General features: G+C 42.4%; 1 protein-coding gene across 5 annotated transcripts in view; it reads left to right on the top strand.

Annotated features, from left to right (window-relative positions):
* The window catches only part of LOC109932827 (CRACD-like protein), a 129,558-nt gene that overhangs the window by 96,305 nt on the left and 18,886 nt on the right, over nucleotides 1–14,367 (top strand). For all 5 annotated transcript variants that reach the window (XM_048598193.1, XM_048598195.1, XM_048598194.1 and 2 more), the window contains one exon: nucleotides 3,475–5,086. In XM_048598193.1, coding sequence (XP_048454150.1) covers nucleotides 3,475–5,086 — 1,612 coding nt within the window. The remainder of the gene's footprint in view (nucleotides 1–3,474; nucleotides 5,087–14,367) is intronic.

Here is a 14,367-nt window from a genome sequence, read left to right as displayed (position 1 = left end):
TCATCTGAGCATTTTATTCATCCTCCAATCTACAGGGTTCTAAAAATGTAACTAAATGTCTACTGTCACCTGGTGATTTCCTTCAGACTTGCTTTGTCTTAAGATGGCATTCCCGAAATAGCAACGCTATTGGGCTTGTGTGGGTGCTATCTCCTTGTCTGGAGCAGTTAACTGGAATCTTATTTTCCTTGACCTGTCCCCTAACTTTACTCGAACATGTTAAATTCCTTCTTAAATTACGTGTTAGCGCGTAGCTCAATAGCTACTTCTGATTGTATTTCATGCTTAAATAATCCTTTGGGTGGGAAATAATGGTTCTAAGTGATCTAGGCAATTGTATAGTGACACCCTTGAATCTATGCCCTTTCAAAAAATGCAGAAGCTCCTAACAGTGTTCAGTGTTGTCCGTTTCAGTGAAATGCTTCAGTCTTTCAAAGCTTTCTACATAACTGTAACCCATCATTCTAGTTTCAGTTCCAGTGAGACTTTACTATAGCCTTTCCATGCCTTTCCCTAATAGGACATCCAGAATGCCTCTCAGTAATCCAGATAGTTGAACTAACATCCTGTGCACCAAATGTAGCTCTTGCATTTGTGTGTTTTTAAGTGGCTTTTTCTGAGTTTCTGAACAGTCCTTGAACCGAATACATTCTCCTCAGCTCGTTGCTACTGGCCTCGTTGGCTACCTGTCAGTCAGTGACTCTGTGGATAGGAGTTTCCTGCTTTTATTTCACTATTGCATTTTGGGATGGTTTAAATCCATTTTAAGACGTGAAGGAGGTAATGGAAGAAGCTAGAGATCATGTAATTTTTAAACCAGAAGCATGTTTTTCAGCGAATTGAACTGTATTTGCCTCCAGGCTGCTCATCCAACCCCTGTCTTGCCATATTTTCCTCTATAATTGTCCAATCCCCTAATTTATCTTTGACAAACTTTGGTATAATTTTACTGTGCCCATGTTCAAATCATTCATATAAATGAAAAACAGGAGATCCCAGCTTCATTCTACTTGGTGGGGCAGTATGGTGGTTCAGTGGTTAGCACTGTTGCCTCACAGCTCCAGGGACCTGGGTTCGATTCCACCCTCAGGTGACTGTCTGTGTGGAGCTTGCACATTCTCCCTGTGTCTGCGTGAGTTTCTGCTGGGTGCTGCTGTTCCCTCCCACAGTCCAAAGATGAGTGGGTTAGGTGGATTGGCCATGCTAAACTGCCGGCAGTGTCCATGGGTGTGTAAATTAGTTGGATTAGCCATGGGAAATGCAGGTTTACAGGAATAGGGTAGGGGTATGGGTCTGGGTGGGATGCTCTTCAGAGGGGGCGGTGTGGACTTGTTGGGCCAAATGGCCTTTCGCCACACTGTAGGGATCGCACCCTGCTAATCTAAAACTCTTTACCTACAGTTTCTTTCTGCCACCTACCCATCTTTTTAACCTGCAAAGCTACATTTACTTTAGTACTGTATGCCTTTATTTGAGAGGAAGCAGAGTTAATTTTTCAGGTCCAGTGGCCCTTCTTTAGAAGAAGCATCACCAGACACAAAACATTAACTCTGATTTCTCTGCGCAGATGGTGCCAGACCTGCTGAGTTTCTCCAGCAATTTATGTTTTTGTTTCAGATTTCCAGCATCTGCAGTTCTCCGTTTTATTTTGATGCCTATCCTTGAGCTTGGTAGCATTTCAACTTTCATCTTGTTTATTTCTTAAAAATGTTTTCTTCTTTTCTCCAGTGGTGAACCTTCCACATTTAGATATCACCTAAATTCATTCTGAATTATAAAGTGACTTCAGCAGTCGCTTTGACTGTTTTCTCTTTTGCCGTGTACGTTTATTCTTGGTGCACTGTGTATTAGCTTGACCTTATCCCTACGTTTTCCAATTTAAAAATACATGACCTGACACTATGTTAAAAACCGAAAGAACTGCGGATGCTGTAAATCAGGAACAAAAATAAAGTAGCTGGAAAAGCTCAGCAAGTCGGGCAGCATCTGTGAAGAAGAAAACAGAGTTAACGTTTTGGGTCCGGTGACCCTTCCTCCGAACTGAAGGTAGCTGGGAAAACGTCAGTTTATATGCAGAAAATAGGGAGGTGGGTGGGGTAGGGAGTAAACGATAGGATAGAACCCAAAGAGAGAGAAAGACAGTTGGTCAGACAAAGGAGTTGCTAATGATCAGGCTGGGAGGGTGAATAGTTGTTAATGGGGACTGTTAGTGACTAACAACAGGGGGTGTGTAGTGGCAGGCTGTGTGGTAACAAAGCCTGCTGTGTGGGGTCGGGGGCCAGGACATGGGAGAGTTTAGGCCCTAAAATTATTGAACTCAATATTGAGTCCGGAGGGCTGTAGGGTCACCAAGCGGAAAATGAGATGTTGTTCCTCCAGCTTGCGTTGGGCTTCACTGGAACACTGTAGCAAGCCAGAGACAGAGATGTTGGCCAGGGAGCAAGGTGGTACATTGAAGTGGCAGGCAACAGGTAGTTCAGGGTCTTTTTTGCGAGTAGAACGTAGATGATGATCGTCAGATGCCATTTCTGCCACCTCCAGCAAGATGCCACCACCAGACACGTGTTCCCCTTCCCTCCCTTGTCCACCTTCCACAGGGACCGTTCCCTCCGGGACACCCTGGTCCACACTTCCTTCACCCCCAACACCTCCCTACAGCCCTACGGCACCTTCCCCTGTAACTGGCGAAGGTGCAACACCTGCCCATTTACCTCCTCCTTCCCCAGTATCCAAGGGCCCAAACATACCTTCCAGTTGAAGCAACACTTCACCTGCACTTCCCAGAATCAGGTCTACTGCATTCGCTGCTCACAATGTGGTCTCCTCTACATTGGGGAAAGGAAGCGTAGACTTGGTGACCACTTTGCAGAACATCTACGTTCTACTCGCAAAAAAGACCCTGAACTACCTGTTGCCTGCCACTTCAATGCACCACCTTGCTCCCTGGCCAACATCTCTGTCTCTGGCTTGCTACAGTGTTCCAGTGAAGCCCAACGCAAGCTGGAGGAACAACATCTCATTTTCCGCTTGGTGACCCTACAGCCCTCCGGACTCAATATTGAGTTCAATAATTTTAGGGCCTAAACTCTCCCATGTTCCAGCCCCCGACCCCACACACCAGGCTTTGTTACCACATAGCCCGCCACTACACACCCCCTGTTGTTAATCACTAACAGTCCCCATTAACAACTATTCACCCTCCCAGCCTGATCATTAGCAACTCCTTTGTCTGTCCCACTGTCTTTCTCTCTCTTTGGGCTCTATCCTATCATTTACTCCCTACTCCACTCACCTCCCTATTTTCTGCATATAAACTGACTTTTCCCTGACACTATTTTACCCTTCTCATTTTGCTTAATCTCAAAGAAAAAAGTCTGTTGTTAATGTTGCCTCATTTAAATAGTTTATGTAAAATAATGTTGAAGAAAATGTGTGTGATTGTTCACAGACAACTGTCCCTCACTGTTTTTGCAGAGATTACTTTCTGACAGGCCGAGAGATTTAATGTACAAAGTACCTGAGCTAAAAGAAGAAAATGAGCAAGATATCAGCAACTACAACAGTGTGAACGCCGATTCTGAAATAAGTTTGAAAGAGAGAACAGAAATTCCGTCAACGGTTCTCACTTGGGGACAACCTCTAACTGAACCTACGATAATTCAGTCAAGTAGCACAGAGGTGGTGGATAATTCGGAGCAAGGAACTAGTGAACTTATCCAGTTAGATATTGCTGCCTCATCTTGTGCTTTGGATGTCAATGATTATCTGAAAACAAGCTCTGAACCTGCTTTTCTGTCAGAAACTGGAGGAGATGTCATTCCGATGGAATTTGACATCGTGGAAGTGACTGCTTCACAAATTCCTGTGTCAACAGGAACTGAGTCAACGACTGTATTGTCTGAACATTCAACTCCACTTGATTTTATCGATCCATTAAAGGAAAAAGAAGAAATAAATCTTTCAGAATCTGGAGAGAGGGCCACAGCATTTGGCACACATGTTCCCTCTCTTGATATATCCCTTGTTGGAGACACTGTATATCCAACAAACACAGAGATTCAGACAGATAATTTGTCACTCATCTCTGAGAAACCCCCTTCAATTGTCCCTGTAGGGACAGAAATCAGTGAGATAGAATTTGTGCAGGTAACTCCAGATACATTGTGTAGACAAATAAAAATAGAAGCAACATCCAAAGAATCTTTGCCTTCAATCGATCAAAGAGCAATAGAGCCCACAAGTCATGAAGAGAAGTCTGATGAAGTGCCTGAAGAATCCAGCAGTATTGCATCAACCTGTACTGAGGTGTATTCACAACCTTCAGAAACATATCAGGACACGCCTGTTTCAGAAACCATTAATAGCAGACTGGAAAGTACAGAAGCGACAGTATTTAAGAAAGCAAACATTCAAACATTAGAAGACAGCACAATAAGCCCACAGGGTTCATTTAAGAAAAATAGCCAGGGCTCCTTCAAATTCTCAATTTCCTCGGCATGGACCAGGTCCAGACGAAGTGGCGTGAAGTGGAATGAGGGTAATCTGGCAGCGGATTCAGACAGTTTGCAGAACGCATTCCCTCAGAAAGCTAGCACGCTGCCTGGAAAAGAGAGGAAAGAGGAAGAAATGTCCCTTTCTGAGTCTTCTGTGGTTAGGATTGATGTACATAAACTGGAAAAAACTGAGGAATCACAAGGCAAAGTTGATGAGGGAAGAGGACTATTTGGTGTTAAACTCCGCAGTACTTCCCATTTAAAATACAAGGAGAGTTCACATTCAGATTATAAACGTCACAGTGCTGAAGCCACTTTGGAATCAGGCAGCTCAGCATTGCAACCCAAGGTTGAAAAAACAGATGTCAGGAACTCACCAGAAATAACCCTTAGCAACACATTAAAGGATAATGGGAAACTGAAGGCTAAATCTTCTGAAAGTCTGTCTGTTAAGCCGCCCTTACCTAAAAAACCTGTCTTACAAAGTGTGAACACTACAATGACAGCCTCGAGCAAACAGACCAAGACAGTCAAATCTAGTCAGGAAATACTGAAAGACACAGAGAAAAAATCAAATGTCAGTAAAATCTCAGGTAAGAAATTTCACACTGTTTGGGCCCAATACAAAAGTGGGAGTATAGCATTGAGATTGAGGATCAGCCATAACCATTATTGAATGACGTATTCCTGCTCCACGTTTCTATGTTACATGAGGCAGATTCTATTGTGACCTTTCTCCGTGTTTAAATTTAGACCTTTCATTGCTGTTTCTCCCCAGTCCTATTTTCCTGCATTTTCTTCAGCAGTTGTTTAATGTTCTGTATGTGCTGTCTCTCTTTCTCTATTTCACTCCCTCAGTCCGTAAGCTTCCACATCTTTCCAGCACGCAGTTGAATGCTGTGATTGGCCTGACATTGATTACCACGTGTGACAAAGTATTTTCTAGTCAATAATTCCTTCAATAGAAACACCCTTCTAATCTTTTGCTTTGTCCGTCTAGTGCTTACTGTGGGATAATGTTTCGTGTTTCCTTTGTTGCTTTACATCCCTACTAAGTTGACCTTAAACCTTCATGATTTGAGACAAAGCTTTCACCCTTTTCCTTGCAACTCCTAACTCTGATCCTACTTGATATTCATAGGAAAAAAAGCTTGTCTTTCATGATGCTGAGCATCTCAGTCAATAAGTTACCCCTGAGCCCATCAGAGGCCACCCCCACCACCCAAGTGTAACCACCCACCAACTGTTTGTTTGTTTCCTGCCCTAATCCCTAAACCCTTCAGCCCTGAACACCCCATCCCCCTTTCACCAAGGCCCACCAATTTGTCCGTGGTGGAACACCAGACATTTGTGCTATCTTAGATGCACTACCACTCTCCAACTCCTGGCTTCACTGCAGTACCAGTAGTGGCCACCACACCTGGCAGGCACTGTTGTTACTGAAAAGATGCCAGCCTTTGATCAACTGGCAGCTCTCGGAAACAGGGCTTTCTGTTTCTGAGGGTGGAAGTCCCATCTCAATTCAATTCATGGCCAATTTAGCTGGTGAGCGGGTGGGATTTATGCAATCCCATTAACTCCAACATTATAGATGTGTCTTTACCACGATGTTATCAAGTCATTATGATCCTTTTGCTTTTGTAGTTACTTTAATCAATCTCATCATACATTATGACACACCTCTGGAGCAAGTGAGATTTGAACCCAGACCTCCTGGCCAAGAGATAGGAACAGTACCACTGCACCACATGAGCCCTTAATTCTTTTACTTTTGTATTCAATCCCCAAAGCTCCGGTTGCTTTCATAATGGTATTTTTAAACTGAGAAGGATTATTGGGAATTTACCAGTAAGAATTTAAGAACTTGTACACCGAGATACTTTTGTTTCTTGTGGCATTAAGAATTTTATGATTGAAAGTATATTCTTTTTATTCTGAATTTAGTATTATGTAATATCTCATGTAAACTGAATCTGTGCTAATTTACTCGTTTATCCATGCTGCTTATATCATCTTGTAGTCTTCTGTATTCTTCCTAACAGTTTCCTACTTCCCTCCGTTTTGTATAATTATTTTATATTCACTCTTTTTATGCCTGTCTGTATTACTTATACCAATGAAGCAGAAAGCACTCCACTAGTCAGTATCTGTAAATCTGAGAAATATTCATTTAGTGCTGCATTTTCTGTCTGCCTTTTTAATCATCTGTCTCTATCCACCACACCTAATTAGAATATTCCTACACTCTGCTAATGTCTTTTTCCTTCATGAGTGTAAAAATGTCCTTAACATCGAAGTGGTCTGTTTGCAAAGTGCTACCATTTTTCAATGATTATTATTTTGTACTCTGTGTCTTATTATTACCTCAGTCAGGTCAGATAGGTTAAGAATATAATGTTATTCAGACAAAAGGGCTCATTACAGGACACGAATCAGATACCAGAATTGTTGGAGGATGCAAGATTTAGTGAGTGGGAGGAACTGAGGGAGATCAATATTAATAAAGAAATGGTGCTGGGAAAATTGTTGGGATTGAACGTCAATAAATCCCCAGGGCCTGATGATCTACATCCCAGAATACTTAAGGAAGTAGCTCTAGAAATAGTGGATGCATTGGTGGTCATCTTGCAGGATTCTATATACTCTGGAACAGTCCCTGCAGATTGGAGGGTGGCTAATATCACTCCAATATTCAAAAAGGGAGGTAGAGAGAAAACATGGAATTACAGACCAGTGAGCCTAATGTCGGTAGTGAGGAAAATTCTTGAATCCATTGTCAAGGATTTTATAGCAGAGCACTTAGAAAGCAGTGGCAGGATCAGACATAGTCAGCATGGATTTATGAAGGGGAAATCATGCTTGACAAATCTGTTGTAATTCTACGAAGATGTAACTAGTACGGTTGACAAGGGGGGGGCCAATCAATGTAGTATATTTGGACTTTAAGAAAACATTTGACAAAATCCCACGTAACAGATTAATGCACAAGATTAAAGCGCATGGGATTGGGGGCAAATGTATTGAGATGGATAGGAAACTGGTTGGCAGAGAGGAAACAGAGTAGGAATTAATGGATCCTTTTCAAATTGGCAGGCAGTAACTAGTGGGGTGCCATAGGGATCGGTGCACAATATATATTAATGATTTGGCTGAGGGAACAAAATGTAACATCTCCAAGTTTGCAGATGATACCGAGTTGGCTGGGATGGTGAACTGTGATGAGGATGCAGAGATCCTTCAGCATGATCTCGACAGGTTGGATAAGTGGGCAGATCAATGGCAGATGCAGTACAATTTGGATAAATGTGAGGTTATTCACTTCGGAGGCAAAACAAGAAGGCAGATTACTACCTGAATGGCTGTAAATTAGGAGAGGGGAGTGCTCACTGGGACCTGGGTATCCTTGTGCACCAGTCACTGAAGGTAAGCGTTCAGGTGCAGCAGGCGGTAAAGAAGGCAAATGGTATGTTGGCCTTCATTGCGTGAGGTTTTGAGTACAGGAGCAGGGATGTGTTTTGCAGTTGTACAGGGCCTTGGTGAGACCACACCTGGAATATTGTGTACCGTTTTGGTCTCCTTTTCTGAGGAAGGATGCTCTTGCTCTCGTGGGAGTGCAGTGAAGGTTTACCAAGCTGATTCTGGGGATGGTGGGCCTGACATATTAGGAGAGATTGACTAGGTTAGGATTGTTTTCGCTGGAGTTTAGACGAATGAGAGGGGATCTCATAGAGACTTTTAAAATTCTAACAGGACAGGACAGGGGAGATGTAGGGAAGAGGTTTCTGATGGTGGGTGTGTCCAGAACCAGGGGTCACAGTTTGAGGATTCGGGATAGACGATTTAGAACGGAGATGAGGAGACATTTCTTCACCCAAAGAGTGGTGACCCTGTGGAATTCATTACCACAGGAAGTAGTTGATGCCAAAGCATTGAATGTATTCAAGAGGTGACTAGATATAGCACTTGGGGCGAATGGGATCAAAGATTATGGGGAGAAAGCAGGATTAGGCTATTGAGTTGAATGATCAGCCATGATCGTGAAGAATGGTGGAGCAGGCTCAAAGGGCCGAATGGCCTCCTCCTGCTCCTATATTCTATGTTTCTATGTTTGTATTATTAGCAACAAGTGTTGTTTAAGAAAGAAAAGCTAGTTTCACTGCAAAGCCATTCAGAAATGTTAACACCATAATATCTGAACAAATGCCATTATTGGTTTAATTTAACACTTTACATTAAGGCTGAAAATGTTACTGATGTTTGTATGGGCAATTGTGGTAGTAAATGAATTTGAATTACTATGTTTGCTGACCGGTTTTTGATAGTCAAGTAATGCTAACAATCTCAAAGGGACAGAGATTAAATAATAATTAGATTTAATCCCTTGTAATATTTCACTGTCTGCCTCATTATCCTTAGAATAAAGGAAACATTGTTTGTAGAAATACTTACAGCGTTTTGGAATGATTTCCTTTTCGTTTCTTGAAAGATGCAGGACATCTTGTGTTTGGAACAAGTTTCTAGTGCAAAATAGCGAAGCATTAATTGATCAGAAATAATCATGGTTTTGAAATTCTGCAAGGTTCAAAAGGAAAACATCACTGACAGAAAAACCAAATCATACATGGAGAAAAGGATCAATAAAATCCGTCTGTTGTCTTAAGCCTAGCCAGGCAGTATGTCCAGTTAAACTACCAGTATCCTAACATTATTCATTCACGGGATGTGGGCGTCGCTGGCTGGCCAACATTTATTGCCCATCCCTAGTTGCCCTTGAGAAGGTGGTGGTGAACTGCCTTCTTGAACCATTGCAGTCCTCCAGCTGTAGGAAGTACCACAATGCTGTCAGGGAGGGTATGCCAGAGTTTTGACCCAGTGACACTGAAGGAATGGCGATATATTTCCAAGTCAGGATGGTGAGTGATTTGGAGGGGAATTTTCAGGTGGTGGTGTTTCCATGTGTCTGCTAATCTTGTCCCTTGGAAGCTACTGTCTAAGGAGCCTTGGTGAATTTCTGCAGTGCATCTTGTAGATAGTACACAATGGTGGAGGGAATGAATGCTTGTGGACGAAGTGACCATCAACCGGGCTGCTTTGCCTTAGATAGTGTCAATCTTCTTGAATGTTGTTGGAGTTGCATTTATCCAGGCAAATGGGAAATATTTCATCACACTCTTGACTTGTGCCTTTGTAGATAGTAGGACAGTCTTTGGATAGTCAGGAGAGGAGTTTACTTCTGATCTTGGGATGAAAGGGATGGCGTGAAAAGGAAAACGAAAAGGAATAAGAGAAAGAAAGACTGGAAAAATAATGAAGGGAATGAAGAAACTAAGAACAATAAAATATATGTAACTAATGATATAACACATTGCAATGTCCCTTATAATCAGTTTAAAATAATTACTGCACACAGATAGGTAATTGTACCTTGGCACTTTCCTGGTCTATATGGCATAGTTCCACACTGGCTATTCAGAATCGACAAGCAATACTTCATCATATTAAATGAGAATGATCTGCATTGTAGAAAATGAGACCATATTTTTGACCGAATTGAACAGATGAAACTGAAAATGCACCTTGCGTCACAGGAACACAAATTTTATTTTGATTTTGCCCAATTGAGATTTCCAGATTATTACTCAAAAGGTTTAATGTAGGAGTAGGTTTTATTAACTCTGTGAAAACGATCAATGTTCATAAAACAACGGTACAGTCAGCATCAGATACCAGACTAGAGAGTAATGGGGCCCTAGCAATCACAGCATACGGCACTTCTAGCCCAGTTGCAAGATGCACAAATTAATCCTAATCACAAAGAGCAGGTTTGCTGAATCTCAGCCAGCGTGACAGTTCACTCAGAGATCAATTAGCTAAATTGTATGATGGATGCGGGGTCAATTGAAGCTTTCAAAGTGAAATTAGACAATTTCTGAACATGAAGAACAGTCAGGGCTACCTGGAAAATGAAAATGGGGCCAGCTGTACTGCTGCTTCAGAGGACCAGTGCAGACATAGTGGGCCAAATGGCCTGTCTTGGTCCTGTAACCATGCTGTGACTTCATGACTCCAAGTGATGAAGTCAACCTTAACTTTCATTCTACTAAAAAGAATGCAGCAGTGTCTCTAAATTCACCTTAATAAGCAACTGTTGTGTTAATTTCTGTGAAGTCAGAAGTCGCACAGTACCAGGTCTCGTCCAACAGGTTTATTTGGAATCGCACAAGCTTTTGGAGCACAGCCCCTTTGTCAGGTGCACCTTGTGTGATTCCAAATAAACCTGTTGGACTATAACCTGGTGTTGTGTGACTTCTGACTTTGTCCACCCCAGGTCCAACACTGGCACCTCCACATCACAATTTCAGTAAACACATTTTATCACAGTAGCAAAACCCAGGTAGCTGTAAAAACAGAAGAGAAATGCATTATTGCTTTATTTAGACCTTTCTGACATATTTGATACATCTAGTTTGATAACAGAGAAGACAATGCCCCCTTGTCTTTTTACAGATTATGAAATATAGACAGATAAAATGAGTTCTCAAGTTTTTTAAAAGCTTATTGCCCTTCCCGCTTTCTGTTTTGTGACATTTTTCTGTTAGCTGTGCCTGGCATGGTGAGCTATCCATAATGAGGGCAAATGAATGAATCACCTTTGAGCCTCCAGCTGTGTTGCTCTGAACAGAAGAGGGTGTCAATACATAATTTAGATGGATTCCTTTCTTAATTTTCCACCTTTCCCTTGGAGAATGAGCCTTAGTTTGTATACACTTCTTGAAATAACTCCACAGAGGCCAGTATCCCATCAGCAAGTCACCCTTTATTTACAGTGATCCAGCTTCCTCAGAGCCAGCTGTCAGAATGAACAGAGCCTCTGACACTCTTGTTTATATCTGTCAGCCAGGGCCCCCTGATTGGACCAGAGTAACAGCCCCATTGAGGGAACTCCTATTCTCTCAGGTCCACCTGGCAGACCTCGTTACAATAACGATACACATCTTCTGGAAGCTGCTATAGTGGCTATGTGTGCACAAAGAGAAGGATTTTGTTACTAGAAAGCTTAGTTATCATCTGCACCATGACCAGGAAATCTAGGTCACCATTTTCAAGCTGCAATCCTGCCCCACTTTCCACTCAAAAGCGCTTCAGAGCCACTATTACTTTCGCAAGTATGGCTTTGGACAGTTATATCAAAAAAAAGGCCAGAACATGCATTAGCAAAGCGTTTTAATTTGATACAGTCATAGCTGTGCCCTTGAAGTGGAGCAATAAAGATGGGTCAGAAGAGGCAGGTGTTTGGTTCCCTGCCCTCGTAGCTTCCTTTAGCTGTTTCAAGATTATCATTAGGAATGGGCCTCGTAGCATATTTTTCCTACACTGTCCATCAGGCAGCAAAAAGCGGGTGGAGGTGTAGAGAGGAGAGTAGTACATGCTTTTTAATATGCAAGCAGTGGGGAAAGACTTGTTCACCTTTCCATATGCACTATAGCTGTCATTTTATTTTTCTGTTCTTTGAAAATCATTCAACTCTTGCAATCTTGTAATGAGGTGGGAATGTAGAGCTTTTACAACTTTCAAAAGAAGCACATTTAACCAAAAGTTGTATTTCTTATTGTAGGTTAGTGACAGGAGATAAACAGAACATAGAACAATGAAGTATAGATCTGTCACCTTTTTTTAAAACTGTGCAATTGAAAGGATGTCACACTTGGCTGCGTTTCAACAAGTTATTCATTTCCATGGAACAAAGCTTAACAGAAACCTCTCCCGTCCCCAAACAGGTCGTTAAATGCTTTATCTGAGCGTCGCTGCTGTTTGAAAAAGCATTACACTCAATTTTGTGACAATTTGATTAATGAGCGTGGAATTAATATGTCTCAGTAAGCCTCCTGGGAGGTTGTTCTCTTTATATGGTGTGAGTCTTATCTCTCTGCATTGCTATTGGTGACATTGTCAGTATCGTCTGAAACTTATCCCTTCCTAATTCATCCCCTCTGCCTCTAAATCTTTTCCACTTTCTCTCTTCATTTCAGTACTATTGTTATGACTTGAATTGCTCTATGCTCAGACTGCTGTCCTGTGAAGTTTCACACATGTCTTCCTTAAGCAATTCTTTCAAAACATAAAGCTGTGGCTTCAGATTGTATGATGATATTAATCATTTTCCTCATCAGGCTACCAATTTTATTCCAGTGCAAAATCCCAGGCACCTGTGTTGCATGTTTTGTGGGAAATCTGAATGATCTGTCGGAGATTATTTTTCACAAACGCAACGCAACACAACATGCTGGAGAAACTATTCTGAGGAAAGGTCACCGGACCCGAAACGTTAACTCTGATCTTTTCTTCATGAATGCTCCCAGACCTGCTGAGCTTTTCCAGCAACTTCCGTTTTTGTGCTGGAGAAACTCAGCAGGTCTGACAGCATCTGTGAAGAGAGGAATATCGTTAACATTTAAAGTCCTGATACCTAGCAGGAATCAGCTACCCAACGTGGCAAAGGAGCCTAGGCCTGTTACCATAAAGAGCAGCTAATTCCCAACGAGAGTGTTTCTATCCAGTGTTGAAAACCGATGCTGCAGTGTAATGTGGATACAGTGAAACAGTGTTAGAATATGGCATGGACCAATCAACAACATTACAGGCTCATTACCTATTCCAGTATTCTGGATACACAGGGATGTGTTTAATTCTTCTTCACAGTTGACTTGCTCAGTCTATTGTGCCAAAAGGAGCCTCATTTATGTTCAAAGATCCAAGCCACATTTATATTCGTGTGGGTCAGATGGCCATTCTGCAGGAAGTTTCATATTTTCCAGCATCTGTGGAGAGCAAACAAAGGGTGTGTATTGTCCACTCCCTGGAGGTGGCAAAGAAGATGGTGAGGAGGGCAAATAATTTGAGCAAGATGACCCTGGAGAGATGTTCACCCACTTCCTGCCACCTCAGCAACTAGATACAGGGTGAGAAGGCCCATGAGCAAACTCTTCTTTCACCACTGGTTAAGGCCCTTGAGTTGTCAATTGCCAGTCATTTAAAGTCCTCACCACCCACCCACCCAATCACTTACTTCCCGGCAGGAAAACAAAGGTGTCTGGCTTCCCGGGAGACCGAGGTGACCTGCCTTCACAGTTTGCATTGGCGTTGGCTCAGTTTGCCCCAATATGGACCAAGCAGGGGCAGGAATGGGGCAGAGAGAACAAGAGGAGGGTTGCCCATGAAACCCCTCTTTCCGCCAAGACAGTCAATTATCTTCTCGCTATTAAAGTCCCTAAAGTTTGGGCCTCCAGTGACTATCTCTAGGATTGGTCAGCAGCTTCCAGCGGGGTGGGTGAGACTTCAGTATTGAGGCCAGTGATTCACCAAGAAAGTCTCCAGCCAGCTTTCTAGTGGCTGATTGGCACTTGATCCAAAGAGCTTACTTGGTGACAAGGGGAATGGAGTCACTTGTCCCTGAAAGTTGCTTGTTCCCACACTTGGTGTGTCCATCATTAAATCTGGGCCAGAGAGACTAATTCACATCTGTCTCTTTTCATCAGGGAGGGGTGGTGAGGATTGCAGTTGCAGAGTAGGAGGAGTGTATGGAGCCTGCAATAGCATATTTTGAGTCTAAGGGGACACTTTCTCTTTCTGACCCAAAAGATAATTTACATGAAGCAGTGGTTGAGGTTCAACGCGAACCTAAATAAACACATGTGGGATAAAAGATTATTGTGCTCAAGGGTTAAATTCTATAGGTTAGTAAATTCCACATACTTTGGCATCTTTCTTCCAGTAGGCTTTACTGATCACAGCATCCTGTGGTGCACGCTCTGGTTAAAATTACATGGCAACAAGGTGCAGAGCTGCATGAACACAGCAGGCCAAGCAGCATCAT

The sequence above is a fragment of the Rhincodon typus genome, chromosome 6 (genome assembly GCF_021869965.1).
Source record: "Rhincodon typus isolate 14 chromosome 6, sRhiTyp1.1, whole genome shotgun sequence".
NCBI lineage: Eukaryota > Metazoa > Chordata > Chondrichthyes > Orectolobiformes > Rhincodontidae > Rhincodon > Rhincodon typus.
This window is presented reverse-complemented; position numbering and strand designations above follow the sequence as displayed.